We start from the raw sequence: 14978 nt of genomic DNA on the forward strand, positions 1-14978 counted from the left end.
TTTATAATTCATACTTATTCATCAATTTTTTAAATTTTATTCTTTTTTAAAAGATTTTTTCAATTGAGAACAGTGTAGTAAGCAGGAATTAAGTTCGATACAGACTAACAAATAAAGTTAAATTAATTAAATATGCTGTTGTATTTTATTAACAAAAAAATACTCTAAAATAATAAAAATATTGTATTCATATTATATTTAAATTATATTAATTTAAAAGAATTTTTTTTTTCCTGAGGAGAGACTATAATACCTTAACCCCCCCCTTGGCTACCCTGTGTTCGTGAGGTTTTAATCCAAATTTTATTTAGTTATTTCTAAATTTTTGGTATTACTATTATTATTATTATTTTAAATTTTATTCTCAGAATAGGTTTTTATATTTAAACAGCATTTCTATTTCTTAATAATTTTCATTCTATCGAGTCAAAATAAATGAAAAGTGTAAGCAGTCGTAAGAAGGCCGACACGTTTACTTCGTGATTTTAATATTAAAATACGTAATGTGGCGCCTAAGGCTGTTAGAAAATTCTTTATCTCTATCGATTCGACCCCCAAAACTTAAAATACATCTAAAAATTCATACAAAACTAGGTTTTAGCATTTACGTATTATATCAAACGTTGAGATTATAAAGTGATTAAAAAGGATATAAAATTTTTTAATATCACTTTTTTTTTTAATTTTTTTAATTTTTAGTTCCTCTTATCTGCCATGTATGTAGGTAAGAAAATTTTATTTTAAATTATTACAAGTTTCTATGGAATAAAAATTTTTCTTATCTTGCGGCAAATCCCAGTCCATTTTTTAAATGAAAGGAAATTCTAGTAAATTGAGGTTACATAAAACGTGCAGCACATACAATATTTCTCTTTTTAAAATTTTTCTTTCACTCTTTCGTCACACGAGAAAAAAAAAATGACGAAATTAAATTTAAAATACGTCATTATTGTTGAAAGTAAAAACAGATAGTGCCTCCATCTATTGTCACGAAAACATATTATTACTTGTAGCTTTTAAATTTTACATATCAATTTTTAGAAGAAAATACAAAAACATCCTCTAGTATTTTTGATTTTAATAGACATTAATCCTTGTATCTACATATTAACAATTCAGTTATAATCAGTAGAATTACTGATAAACTTTGATTTCTAATCGTTCGATCGTTAAACTATTGTTTCGCAGGACCATTACTCAGCTGTTATTTATTGAAGTTATTTTATCAGCATCACTTGATGAAACTGTTATAAAACTTGGATCGAAATTCATTATTATCGTTATATAAAATTAAAAAATAAAAAAAAAAATAAAAAATGCTAGTAATGTAGCAATCGGGTATCGAATATCAAAAGCATATTTTGAATAGCAACGACATAAAAATAGGACCGTTTAGATAATATTTAACGCTTCAAGGACGAGAAAGAAATTGCACAATAATTTATTCGTGTTGTATTAAACACTTAAATCTAGTTAATATCAATTTGTTAATGTTTATTTTCTTATAAAGTTTACGTTTAAGTTTGTATTTAAAATAAATAAATAAATAAAAATAATAATAAATAACTTTTAAGTATTATTACTAAATGCGTTCACTTAAAACTAGGTAATGTGTATTTTTCCCGAAAGCTTATGTCGTGCGTGAAACTGTATGATCACGAACAATACATTCATTCATTCGTAATCTCAATTTGAATTATGTATTTTTATTTATTTATTCAGGTCCATGACGACTGAATGTCTACTATTATTGTCAAATAGGAGATACTAAATTATATATTTCCTGCTATTTGATCGGTTGGCTAATGTAAAATACAGTATATTGTTATAATGCTAAATACTTTTTCGGTTTGTAATTTAATAATATAACTACCGAATATATTGTTTATTAATTACGATTTAGTACAAACGAACTTGCCTTACGTCATAGATAACTTATACAATTCAGATAACAAAATATCAAGTTTTTAAATAAACAAGACGACATATTAATCGCAAGGTGATAATGGCAGATTAAAGAGTTCTAAAGTACAGAAGACCTTATTGGTTGAGAATGCATCAAGTTGCTTTCTATATTCTAATCAATAAACACGTGAGTTGTTGTTACCCAAAACAGAAACAAAGTCTGGTGCGTGTTGGAAGTGTAATCTCAATGTTAGACTATTTCCAGACTTGATTTCTTTATTTATGGCAGCTCTAAGTACACTTTTAATAAGCAGAACGAATGCCGGAGCGTTCTCTCAATGCCAAAATTGTATAGCAATTAATTAATCTCATTTATTTCGCAGAAGACTAACTTAATTACACTTATTTTATAGAGAGTAATGAACGGACGACTTTATAGTTAAGGTTCAATAACACTACTGTCATACAGACCTATTAAATCCATATTTTTTAGACTAGCAACTGCGTACTTATCACTTGTTTTTAGATAAAAGAATATAATTATGTTATTATATTAAGCTTATATTGTTGGCGTTAAAATGTATTAAAAATAACAATGATATAGTGTAGATATTTTGATAAAAGTTTCATAATATACAGTAATTGGACGATTCTCGAATTTAAATTTTAAGTAAACCAATGTTTAGGCTAAATAGTACAATACATAATTATGATAAAATCAAATGAAAATTTAGACTTATTATTTTATTATTAAGATAAATTAATTATATTTAAGAAAAGGAATTTTATTTATTTGTTTATTTTATTCTGTTTTCCAATTATTTCCTTAATCCTTTAATTTATACTCTTTAAATTTGACATTGAAATAGTCTTTCCGGAATTTTTCACGGAAAATCGAAAGATTTATTTCTACATAAGGACGTCTAAACACTGAATAGTTTGCCTTTATTTCGTAATACTTTATTTATATTTGACATAAATTATTTTTCATTGCGTTTAACAAGATATTAAAGGAAGTTGAATTATAAATTTTATTATATTGAAATCAATTAATTCATTATCTGATTGCAAATTCAAATCAGGAAAATCTAACTAACTTATTATTATCTTTCGTACCCCCTTTTCACAATGATGCTTAATTATGCCACCGACAGCTATCTATACAAATGTTGAATATTATACTATCTATTGATATTAAATTCCATAATCATATTAATTATAATTTTTAATTTTCCAATGAAAATAAAAGTTACGAAGAAGCATATTGGACCGAAAGAAAGTCAATTAATTCGACCAAATGGTAACATTCAACAAATTCAATGACCCTTTTTCAAATAACTTGTTTTTAGTTTTAAAAATATATCAACTACAAATTTATTCTACTCAACCGGATCAAAAAAAATTTTCCGTGAACATGTACTGTACACGTAGCTTATATTCTTGCCTATTAAATCTAAATGACAATGCAAGTACTGTACAATATAATAAAAATTATAAATGAAAGTTTGTCGTGTAAGAAATTGAATGGTTGCTAATTAATATATAAATTATTTTCATATTATATAGTACATTATATAATGTATAATGAATGTTTACTTTCTTATATTTCTAGTAAAATGAATAAATAATTTCTGTTTTTATAAATACAGTTTACACATATTTTATCAATAAAATTTATACAGCATATAGGTCTATGTGTTATGGTAAATTTATGTATAAAATTGCAAAAATATAATTACGCAAAATCCTTATTCATTCTTTTGTAATCAGGATCAAAATATGAAAATCAACACTTCAAATAGGTCGAGTTATTCTTATTGCGAAATATAAATTAGCTTATTATAATAAAATAAATTTTTATTAAGAATAGAAAATCAACTTTATCGTTTATACATATAATTTATGTTATGTATATAATATATTAAGAGGTATAACTGAGGGGGATACGTGCCCCGGGTGCCGATCTTGAGAGCTTTAAATTGAGTCCGTAGAAATTAACGTTGAATCAAGAAGCCAGGTGTGAGGTTTGCCCCAGGCATCAAAACTGTTCGGTACAAAACTATTATAATACATAAAATTTAAGCTATACATTTATGCAGGAGAATTTAAAAATACTTTCTATTTTATTGTGAAAAAAATGTCGTCTATTTTTTCGTAATTTATAGCATGTTGTAACATCCAATACATATTTTGAAACTATGACGTATGTCTTTCTATTTTTATTTTTGTTGAAAATTTGAAAATTTTTATTAAAAAAATTTCTAACTTTTAGTCTCCACCGAATCTTCCTCATTAAATCTGGATGCTGAAAACCAGTAAAAGTAATTTTTAGATTAGTACAGGTATATAAAAAACAAAAACTTAAATATAGAAATTTTTAAAAATCACAACCTTTATTTTAAATGTTTTATAATCGAACACAAAATTTTATCATAATTAAAATTTTTAAAAATTATATATAGAAATTTTTTTAAAATATTGTTTAAATAATAATTTTATTATTAATATTATATGTGGAAATCCTGAAAATGCCACGTATAATCTCTAAGTATCTCAATACTTAATCTGAATATGAAATTGCAAGCTCAAAATAAGTCGTAGATAAATATTTCTTGGCACAGATCATTATTACAGTATCTTGACTTTGGCAAATTAAATACAGAAAATTCTATAAAAAGTTTTATAAGACCTAAAATATAAACTTATTTGTTTTGAAAAACGAAAAACATGTATGAACTATACTAATTGATGAGCCTGACCATTTTGTTGCGACTAATGTAAAGCGTGTATTTTATTTTTACAATTACAGAATGATGGCCAAAAAAACTTTTGAAGTGTTGTGTTTAAGGTTAGAAAAATCACACTGTACTATCGCGACTTATTCCCTCAAGGGCTTGGCAATAATCCAAAGTAAATTTACTGCCCACTTATTCTGGTCACGAAATCGTACAGAGCTATTTTAATAAGTCCTAGAAAAATCTTCTCTCCTCTTACGTAACTCCAATAATCCTATTCACAAAAATAATTATTCCGAAACGTTAATGTACGAAACTTAAATTCATTGTAGACACCACGAAAATACGAATCGAGTTGTCTTTGATAGATCAACGACCGCTGATTATAGTTAATTAATAATGAGCCTTGATAGAATTTTAATACAGTTATAAAGTTGTGCGCCTAAATCCGAATGATCAAAATTAGGATTTTTAATTTGTATTGTATTGATGTAATGGAGCTCGAACATTCGGATATTTTATAGAATAAATTCCAAGTTCGTAAAACATTTTTATTCTGAAAAGTTCCGTCTTTATTACTGTAGTCGTGTTGTATTAAACACTTAAATCTAGTTAATATCAATTTGTTAATGTTTATTTTCTTATAAAGTTTACGTTTAAGTTTGTATTTAAAATAAATAAATAAATAAAAATAATAATAAATAACTTTTAAGTATTATTACTAAATGCGTTCACTTAAAACTAGGTAATGTGTATTTTTCCCGAAAGCTTATGTCGTGCGTGAAACTGTATGATCACGAACAATACATTCATTCATTCGTAATCTCAATTTGAATTATGTATTTTTATTTATTTATTCAGGTCCATGACGACTGAATGTCTACTATTATTGTCAAATAGGAGATACTAAATTATATATTTCCTGCTATTTGATCGGTTGGCTAATGTAAAATNGTGTAATTTTTTTTAACATTTCCAATTCAATAAATTCCATAATTTGTTTAATTATCTGAACAGAAATGTTATGATCGAGTTAAACTTACGGCCGAAAGCGCAATTTTTTATTTTTTAAATGATTGAAACTTAGAACATTGTCTGAAAAGTTTAGAATTCACACAGACATATGCATTAATGAATAAAAAAAAACACAGAACAAAACTCAGTTTTCGTAGCACGTGCTTTGTAACGGATAAAGGGAAAGAATCGCCAAGGACATCTTCCATCCGATCCAAGGACTTTTTTTAGTCATCCGAGTTTATTTTCAAGTTCAAATAATCAAAGTTCTGTATCGGATATATTTTGTCTACACGAACGTTATACAAACAATCCGAGAGATTCGATCTTGTATACAAAAAAAACAAGAAAAAAAATATCTCATAACTCTTAAACGTATTTTATTATTTGCCTAGAGGAGATAAACAAGGTGATCAAATTGGAGACTACCTTTTTAAAAAACAAACCTGTTTACTAAATGACATTTACCTATTTTTAGTCACAGCAGTGAAATTAATATATCTGTAACATGCACCAACCAGATTACTTCTGTATTAAAATATAAAATAAAATAAAAACTGCACAGAAAAATCTCTCGATAGGTGACGTCATTATGATTTAAGAGAGATTTTTCCGTTTTGTATTGTTTATCTCGTCCGCACAAAAAGAAAGAAAAATAAATGTCATCGTAATCGTCTGACGTCACAATAAAAACCGGCCGTCGGTTGTCAAAATAAACCAATTGCGGATAGTTGTATCAATCAGTTAATAGGTCAGAGGGAAAAGTAAAGTAGTAGTAACACGCGGAAGTCGTCATAAATCAGCCGTTTCCGAAATAGACTGGAAACTTTCGTATGCACTCTCGCCATTACGTCACAAACTACGCACGCGGAGTCGACACAAAAGAAGTCGGCGATTGTTTGGCTTCAGCGAGTGTGTGTGTGCGGCTGGCTATTCACACGAATGGAATTCTGTGCGCGAAAGTGAAAGATCGCTTAAAATATGGAAGAAGAAAGTGCCCTATTGGAGGACGTATTTTATTTATATCCTTCGCGATCTATACAATGCATTGTCAGATTATTGGAAGATAAGCTAACTGTCCGTGCCACTGCCGGACACATTAAAGTTGTCAAATACGATTCGGTTAGCCTTAAAGATGTTATAGGTTGTCACGTTATGCGCGGTAGGACGGACGGTTATTACAATCATTCCGAAATTCGCCCAGATATCGGTGATCCGTCTGCTTATATTGCCATTTATACCTATCCTCTAACTTACAGAGGTACGTTTTTGAACAAACAACAGAGAAGAGAAAGATATGTTTTGACCTTTCGTATCCTCAAAAGCTCTCACCAACAAGAAAATCTAGCAATTGCACATCATTGGAGAGTGGCCATTCTCTGGATGCTCAGACAGAGTAGTTTACCATGTGCTAAAGGTAATATGCCTTTAAATTTATATACATTTTTAAATAAAAATTGATGAGAAATATACAAACTATTTGTTTTATATGATTCTCTAATTTGTTATTTTTTAATTGGAGAATAAGTCAAATGTATATGGATATTTAAATATAATTTGTTGATAAGACCGAAGTTTTCCTGTATTTGTTTAAAATCTGTGATATCCAATCTAAATTTCATTAACCTCGGTTAATGTTGATTTTATTTATTTTTTATATTGTTAAGGTAAAATAATTTGTGCTTTAATAATGATTATACATTTTGTATATAGTAATGTATATCAAATATTTATTTTACTAATTTAATTTTTATATTTTAATCTTCAATGTCTTTTATTTTTATCCAGAAATGAAAAAATATTGTGTATATGTTATCTACATTCCTATTTTTTTTTGTAATGATTAATTTATCAAAAAATTTTATTTCGTTAGATCATGTTATCTTATTTTTTTCTGATATCAATTTAAGTTCATATACTTGAATTCGAGGAAATCATAATTAAGGATAATTTAATTTTGTTTTTTTATTATAAAAGTGAAAAAATCTTGTTTTTTTTTTTAAATATTGAGAATAAATATAAAGTGGAAAATATAAATGCTTTAAATCGGGGATGGGCAACCTTTTTCTATGTAAGGGCTGCATTTCAAAACTTTTGAACTGATGCGGGCCACATACAAGAGAAAAGAGGGAAAAAAAGTCGGTAAATCACAATTATTTATTCATATATAATTATAAATTAGCATAGATATACTTATTTTAGCTTCTGGAACTGATGTAAATGTAATATATTGGAAATATTTGATTAAATATTAGTCACTGCTAGCTTTAAATTAGTTTCAATGTGTCTGTTAGCCTGGTTTTTGTTTTAATTTTTACTAAATTTATTGTGGAAAAACTATTCATATACATAAGTTGTAGAAAATAATGTTTGAATTTTTGCTGCATACTTTGTTAAGCTGGGAAATTGATATATTTATTCATATTTCATGTGGACCACAATAATTATTACTGCAGGCTGCGGGTTGTCCATCCCTGCTCTAAATGATGGCACAAATATTGTTTAACTTAATATTTTATGTAATATTGCATATAAAATGTGTCTTATCCAAAATTATTTCTATTAATAATAGTTTTTATCAGAACTGGTTTTTATAATAAAACCTCTTAAATAATAAAATTTGACAGACCTTTTTTTATCTGCCTGTTCTAAAACTAAAATTAACATTGCTTTTCTTTGTATATTGGTTGCATCATATTCTACAAAAACTTTTTATAATAATATATTTGTATCAATTTAATAATAGTATTTGAAGATATTGTCAATGTAAGAGTACCTTAATAACAATCCACGAAAAACCTTTTTTTTTTACGAGTGTTATGTCACTATTAAATTCCACAAGTACTTTCGACCTCCACTGAGGTCTGCTTCAGGTGGTGACATAACACTCATAAAAAAAGGTTTTTCGTGGATTATTATTATTCAATGCAGTGTTAAGTGGTTGGAAGTCGTTTATCTTAGTAAGAGTACCTTAGTTTTTAAATCTGTACATTATGTATATATACATCTGTACACTCATATATAATTTGTTTGACTGGCATATGCAAATTAGATTACCATTACATATTTATGCATGTTACTCAGTAGCATCTTCTATAACAGGGATGGCCAACACGTAGACCATGGTCAACTGCAAAGGTTTTGAAAGTAGTCTGCGAAGCTAAAGTTGAACAATTTGCTTTCACTTAAATTAATGTTTAAAAATCTTAATTCGATAATTTATTCTTACAATAATAGACTGTCTGTGCAACATACCTATACTGTTTGTATTTATTCCAATGAACAATGCAAATGAATGTTAACGCATGCGCATATAAAAATCCTAAAATTGTTTGCCCATATTCATAGTTGCCCGCAGACTATATTTTACCCAAAAAGTAGCCCCTAAGGGATAAAAGTTTGGCCACACCTTCTCTATAAAAAGTGCAACACAGTTTTGTTTTGATTAGAACAAAATATGAAGGTCCCTTTACATAAAATATGAAAAAATAATTACAAAAACCAGATTACAAGTAGCCTACATAAATTTTAATTGTTCATACAATTTCAGCATACATGTAAGAGTATTTACATGCTTTACAACATGTGCTGGGATGCCACCTCCAACCTGCTGACAGATGTTCACACAGTTGCATGTATTCTGTGCTATGCATTGCAGCACTTGTGGGGAATTTTCATTTATGGCCACTTAAATGCTCACTTTCAGTTTATCTATTGTATGGGAGTTGGTTCTTTTAAACTCATTCCTTCAAATAGCCCCAAAGAAAGAAATCAAGTAGTGTTAAGTATGGAGAGTGAGGTGATTACAAATCAATGGAGATGAGATGATCCCCAAAAAAATAGTTTAGCATGGCCATAATTTCTATTGCTATGTGACATATCACTCAGCCTTGCTGAAACCAATAGTGAGAATACTGAAAATATGCCCTGAGCAGTATGATCCTGATTAAGACCTGATTGTGACTCACTGTCTGTCAGAAACATGTGATTTTCCACCTTGTAGCTAAATCAAGGTCATGTGCATGGGTGCAGGTGAATTCTCCAATATTGTTATATTCATGCTGTAACACCAAATGCTTTGCAGAGGATATTCCAATTCTGTAAAAAAATTCACAGATTTTGAGTAAAGGGACTTACAAACTTACTACAACACTTGTGCATTTGCTGAGAGAATTTTTTTATTAACAAATGTTTTCAGTCTACTCCATTAGGTTATCAGGTTTTTAAATCTGTTTTTAGAAAATGTTTCACAAATAGAATATTCCATTTAAATTTTAACTTTTGAAGTATTTAAAGTTAAACAAATTAAATAAATAAATTATGAAAAATATAAGGTTAACAATAAATAAAAGTAAACTTAAGAAAATATATAAGGTTAACAAAATACAAATAAAAATGAAATTAAGAAAAATATAAGATATAACTCAAAAGCCAAATATGATTATAGGGGGACATAATTTGGGTTTTTTATCCTAATCTTTTATCCAATGATGTATTTCCAGGCTGAAGGTAATGCATTTACATCCCTTGCATTTAGGCACTACTCTTGTATATCTCTATTTTTTCCATATTCATAGCAATGGTTGGAGAATGTACATTTTTAATAATATTTGTTAATAAAAAATTCTCTCAGCAAATGCATAGGTGTTGTGAGTTTGTAATTTATCTCTGCTGAGTTCTTCTGGACTGTAAAGGAACTTTTGGGACATCCTGTATTTCTTTTGTCATGAATATATTAGAAAACTATCCTCAAGTTTTTGTAAGTTGCCATAATTGTTGCAAATAAAAATTTTAAACAAGTTTCCAAAAAAATTTTTTTGTCAGCATCTATTTATTTATTCAAATCTTTTGGTTTGTTTAAAAATATTTGGATTGTAATATCTGGTATTAAGTATTTTTTGGGACAACTTCAATGAGATAGATTATTTATTACTTCTATAAACATTATCATTTATACAATGCTCCACCTAAATATAGACACCTTTGCAAAATGTGCATTATATGCTGATTAAGCATATTAAACTGCTTATAATTAATTGTCAATAACCTAACTAAAATAATAAACAAGTTATGTAAGTATCATAAAAAAATATCAAATTGCTCACTTATTTTAATTATAAATTGGTTTGTTTTTAGTCACATATATATAGACATCCTGAGTCTATTTTCAACATTAGAAAAAAATAAAAAATAAAAATTATGAAACATTAGTATTAATAATTGGTTAGGCATCCATTTTTATTTATTAATTAAAATTTTCTGTTGGACTACTACTATCATCCAAGTCATCCCACTATTAAGTTTGACTGTCCAGATGGATTGAATTGATTTTAGCATGATTTAAGAAAATTACCTTAGTATTTTTCTAAGTATAGCTTTGTAGACATAATGTGATAGTTTGGTGGCATTTAGCACTGCAGGAAAATTACCTTTAGCTTTTGTTTCATCAAGAAAGAACTGTTCAGATTAAAATTTAATACAGTGGTACCTCGGTATACGTCTGCTTTAGAATACGTCCAATTCGGAATACATCCTGTTTGGACGAAACAAATTTTGCTCGGTATACGACTTTTGTTCGGTATACGACATAATTCAATTATACGCGCCATCAATGAACAAGTAGCACTATCGGTGTACTAGACCAGACTAGACGTTCGCGGTGCAACGGTTTATAACTTTGTTTAATTTCTTCTGATTTTAATTCGTAAGTAAAATTTTATTATTTTTATTAATCACGAATCCCAAAAAGGCAAATGAAAAGCGACAGAAAACTAAAAAAATGACTAGAATTACAATGGAACTGATGAAAGAGATTGTTGAGAAATACGAAGGTGGCACGCGTGTTCGAGATTTTAACTGTTGTTTACCGTATTCCGAGAACGACGATATGGACAATCGCGAAAAATAAAGACATTATTAAATCTGCTAACGTTGCGAAAGGGGTTAAATCAATTTCTAAACAGAGATCGAAGACATTAGATCATGTCGAGAAATTGCTTTTGCTTTGGATAACTGAAAAACAGTGCTGGAGACAGCGTATCGGAAGCAATTATTTGCGAGAAAGCTAAAAAGATACACGCTGATCTCACGAAAAATCAAGCAGGAACTAGCCAGGAAAGAGAGGTGTTTAAAGCCAGCCATTTTTTTTACACGAGAACGAATTAATCATTTTTACATTACTTCTTATGGGAAAGGTTGGTTTGGTATACGTCCAATTCGGTATAAGTCCAAACATCGGGAACGGATTAAGGTCGTATACCGAGGTTCCACTGTACTTGCCAATCATCTTTACTATTTCTTCAACAAAACCAGCACATCCTCCTTACATTTCAGCAAGAGAATGCAATGTGACCTTTTCCGCAAGAGAATGCAAATGTCCATTCTAGTTGTAATATATATTAATGGTTTCAGAATAATGATATTGAGATTCTGGATAGATAAACATGCTCTCCAGACTTCAATCCAATGAAATATCTCCAGGGAATTCTCATAAGAATTAACCATTCTTTTATGTCAGTTGAACACCTAAAAATGTGATTCTGTAGATCTAGGAAGAGGTGGATGTGAAGACCTTACAGAATCTTATTCAGAGCATGTCTAACAATATTTCAATTAATAAATAAAAACAAATGCATAATCAGTTATTAATACAAATATTTCATGACTGTCATATGTACTTTTTGACTAGATTATGTCTTGTCTCTAAAATTGCACTGCTGTCAATGGCTGCACACCTTAAAGGTATGAAGGAGTACATGTCAGGAGTTGCAATTTGGTGTAGAGTATTTGGTGCCCAAATCATGCGCACGTAAAATAAACCAGACTTGTTGGTAGTCAAGGGACTGAGAACTAGGTGAAAAGAAAATAAGAAATGCTGAGACTGTTTCTACAAACAGGCGTGAGTGTGAGATTTGTGCATGTGTTGCTCGTGCTCTCCGAGACATAGTCTCGTCCCAAAAATGGCTTTGCTATTTTACTTGTTTACTTGTTTACATAGATTTATTATTTACTTGTTTACATAGATTTTCAACATTAGAAAATGTTGAAAATCTATAGATACCGTAAGTCTATATTAAGTCTATTTATGTTGTTATAAAAAATCAATTTATGATTAAAGTAAACATAATTTGATATTTTTTTTTATGATACTTACGTAATTTGTTTGCCATTTTAGTTGTATTATTGACAATTTGTTATCAGTGGTTTAATATGCCTAGTCTACTTGTAATGTGCATTTTGCAAAAGTATCTATTTTTATGTTGAGTAGTGTATATGTAAGGGTCTTCCCTATTTTAACATTTTGTTTTAAATATTTTAACATATATTTTTTAAAATATAAAGTAACTTTAATTGATTATTTATTATTATTTTAAGTATTTAATCTTATTAAATAATGAAAAACTCCAAATTCTTTAAATAAAGATAAAAAATCTGCTTTATTAGAGCTCACATCAATTGAATGCCAAAAAAGTAAATTTTTGGTCATTGATCTTATTATTTTGTAAATATAATGGTCTCAGCTTTCATCTATTTAACTTTGTTCTCATGATGAAGGAAAGACAAATGACAGTGGGAATTTATAAGTCTACAATTTTTTCAAATTGCAGCCCAATGAAGATTCTAGTGATTGCTTGTATATCTTGTATATCATGATCTTTGAAATGTAATATAACATACTAAACAGAATATTGCTTATTTGTAAAGAATTTGTAAAATTATTATAATTTTTAATGTTTAATAATTTGCTCTAAATATTTTAAAATAAAATATTTAAATGATTATTTGAAGTATAAACTTAATATTAACTTAAAAAATAATAAATACATTTAAATGTAAATTTGGCACAAATAATTTTGAAAGATAAAATGACTAACATGCATAAAAATTTTGTAATGTAAGCTATTAAAAGCTACAAAAATATATGACATTTCCATATTCATTTTGTCAAAATAAATATTTACTAGCAGGAACTGTTGAAATCTATAGTTTTGTTAAATTAAAATAGAATGAGCTCATTTAAAATTTGGCATTCTACACAAAAATGATCAGTGTAGCAAATATTTTTTTGGTTCATCTGTGGGTGATTTTATGTCTATTTGTTATCATGGTATCTGGGTCCCACAATAGCAATTTATCATTCTTAAGGCCAATTGACTTCGACTAGTGGGGTTTCAGATTAATGGTTACAGTAGTGGCAGCCCAACTCCTGGTAATCACCAAATTCTGGACTTTGAGAATAAAACTCTTAGATGTATCAACAGTTGGATGTTGAAGTTTATTCTTTGTTTTGTTGGTAGATGTGTTGAAAAATTCATCAATCATGTTTGACGCATAGACTTAATGTTGAACCTTTGCTACTCCACCATGCCTAAGTGGTTTGTGAATTTTTCATTTCTGATCACATTGGACTCATCTACAGGACAAGCTTTATTATGATACCATGTTTGTAATCTCAGCCGTTCTCTGAAACAAAGCTGGACAGTATTTGAGGCTTACCAAATAAATATATAGATAATAATAATAATTATCTATATATTAATTATATATATTATATATTAATAGACNGTGGGAATTTATAAGTCTACAATTTTTTCAAATTGCAGCCCAATGAAGATTCTAGTGATTGCATGTATATCTTGTATATCATGATCTTTGAAATGTAATATAACATACTAAACAGAATATTGCTTATTTGTAAAGAATTTGTAAAATTATTATAATTTTTAATGTTTAAAGCAGTGGTTATTGTTTTAATCATTATTTACTCATAATATAATAATTTAAATTGCTGGAATTTCTTACTTCAGTGATACACTGTCTGTTAATATTAAAAATAATAATAATAATAATAATGGATGAATTATAATTAACAAATTTTCAAGATAATTTTCAATTGTTTTAATATCAGAGTTAAAAAAAACCAAATTTTCACTACCAATAATCCTACTCATATTTACTTACCACCTCATTTAATGTCAAATCAGTAAGCCAATTCCAAAGTGATTACATTAACTGGTTTCTACTGTATCTTTTTATATTTAATAAATCTAAAAAAGTTGAATTAATAATAGCTTGCATTAATATACCTGTTTAAAAAGAATAATAGAATGACATTGATGATATATGTGAATTTTAATGATAAGTATTTGTAAATAAAGCACTAAGTACCAAAATCCAGCAAAAAATATACATACATCCAGCGAGAACGAATTAATCATTTTTACATTACTTCTTATGGGAAAGGTTGGTTTGGTATACGTCCAATTCGGTATAAGTCCAAACATCGGGAACGGATTAAGGTCGTATACCGAGGTTCCACTGTAT

At 28.0% G+C, this 14978-nt stretch overlaps 1 protein-coding gene across 1 annotated transcript in view; it reads left to right on the forward strand.

Annotated features, from left to right (window-relative positions):
- The first annotated feature begins 6310 nt into the window (after nt 1-6310).
- LOC111642211 (sphingosine kinase 1-like) overlaps nt 6311-14978 on the forward strand; it is a 56963-nt gene continuing 48295 nt past the window's right edge. The window contains exon 1 of the mRNA XM_023388511.1: nt 6311-7071. Within this exon, the coding sequence (XP_023244279.1) occupies nt 6636-7071 (436 nt within the window). The 5' untranslated portion in view covers nt 6311-6635. The remainder of the gene's footprint in view (nt 7072-14978) is intronic.

Source organism: Centruroides sculpturatus, unplaced genomic scaffold (genome assembly GCF_000671375.1).
Source record: "Centruroides sculpturatus isolate CEXI.00-Female unplaced genomic scaffold, Cexi_2.0 scaffold1630, whole genome shotgun sequence".
Taxonomy (NCBI): Eukaryota; Metazoa; Arthropoda; class Arachnida; order Scorpiones; family Buthidae; genus Centruroides; species Centruroides sculpturatus.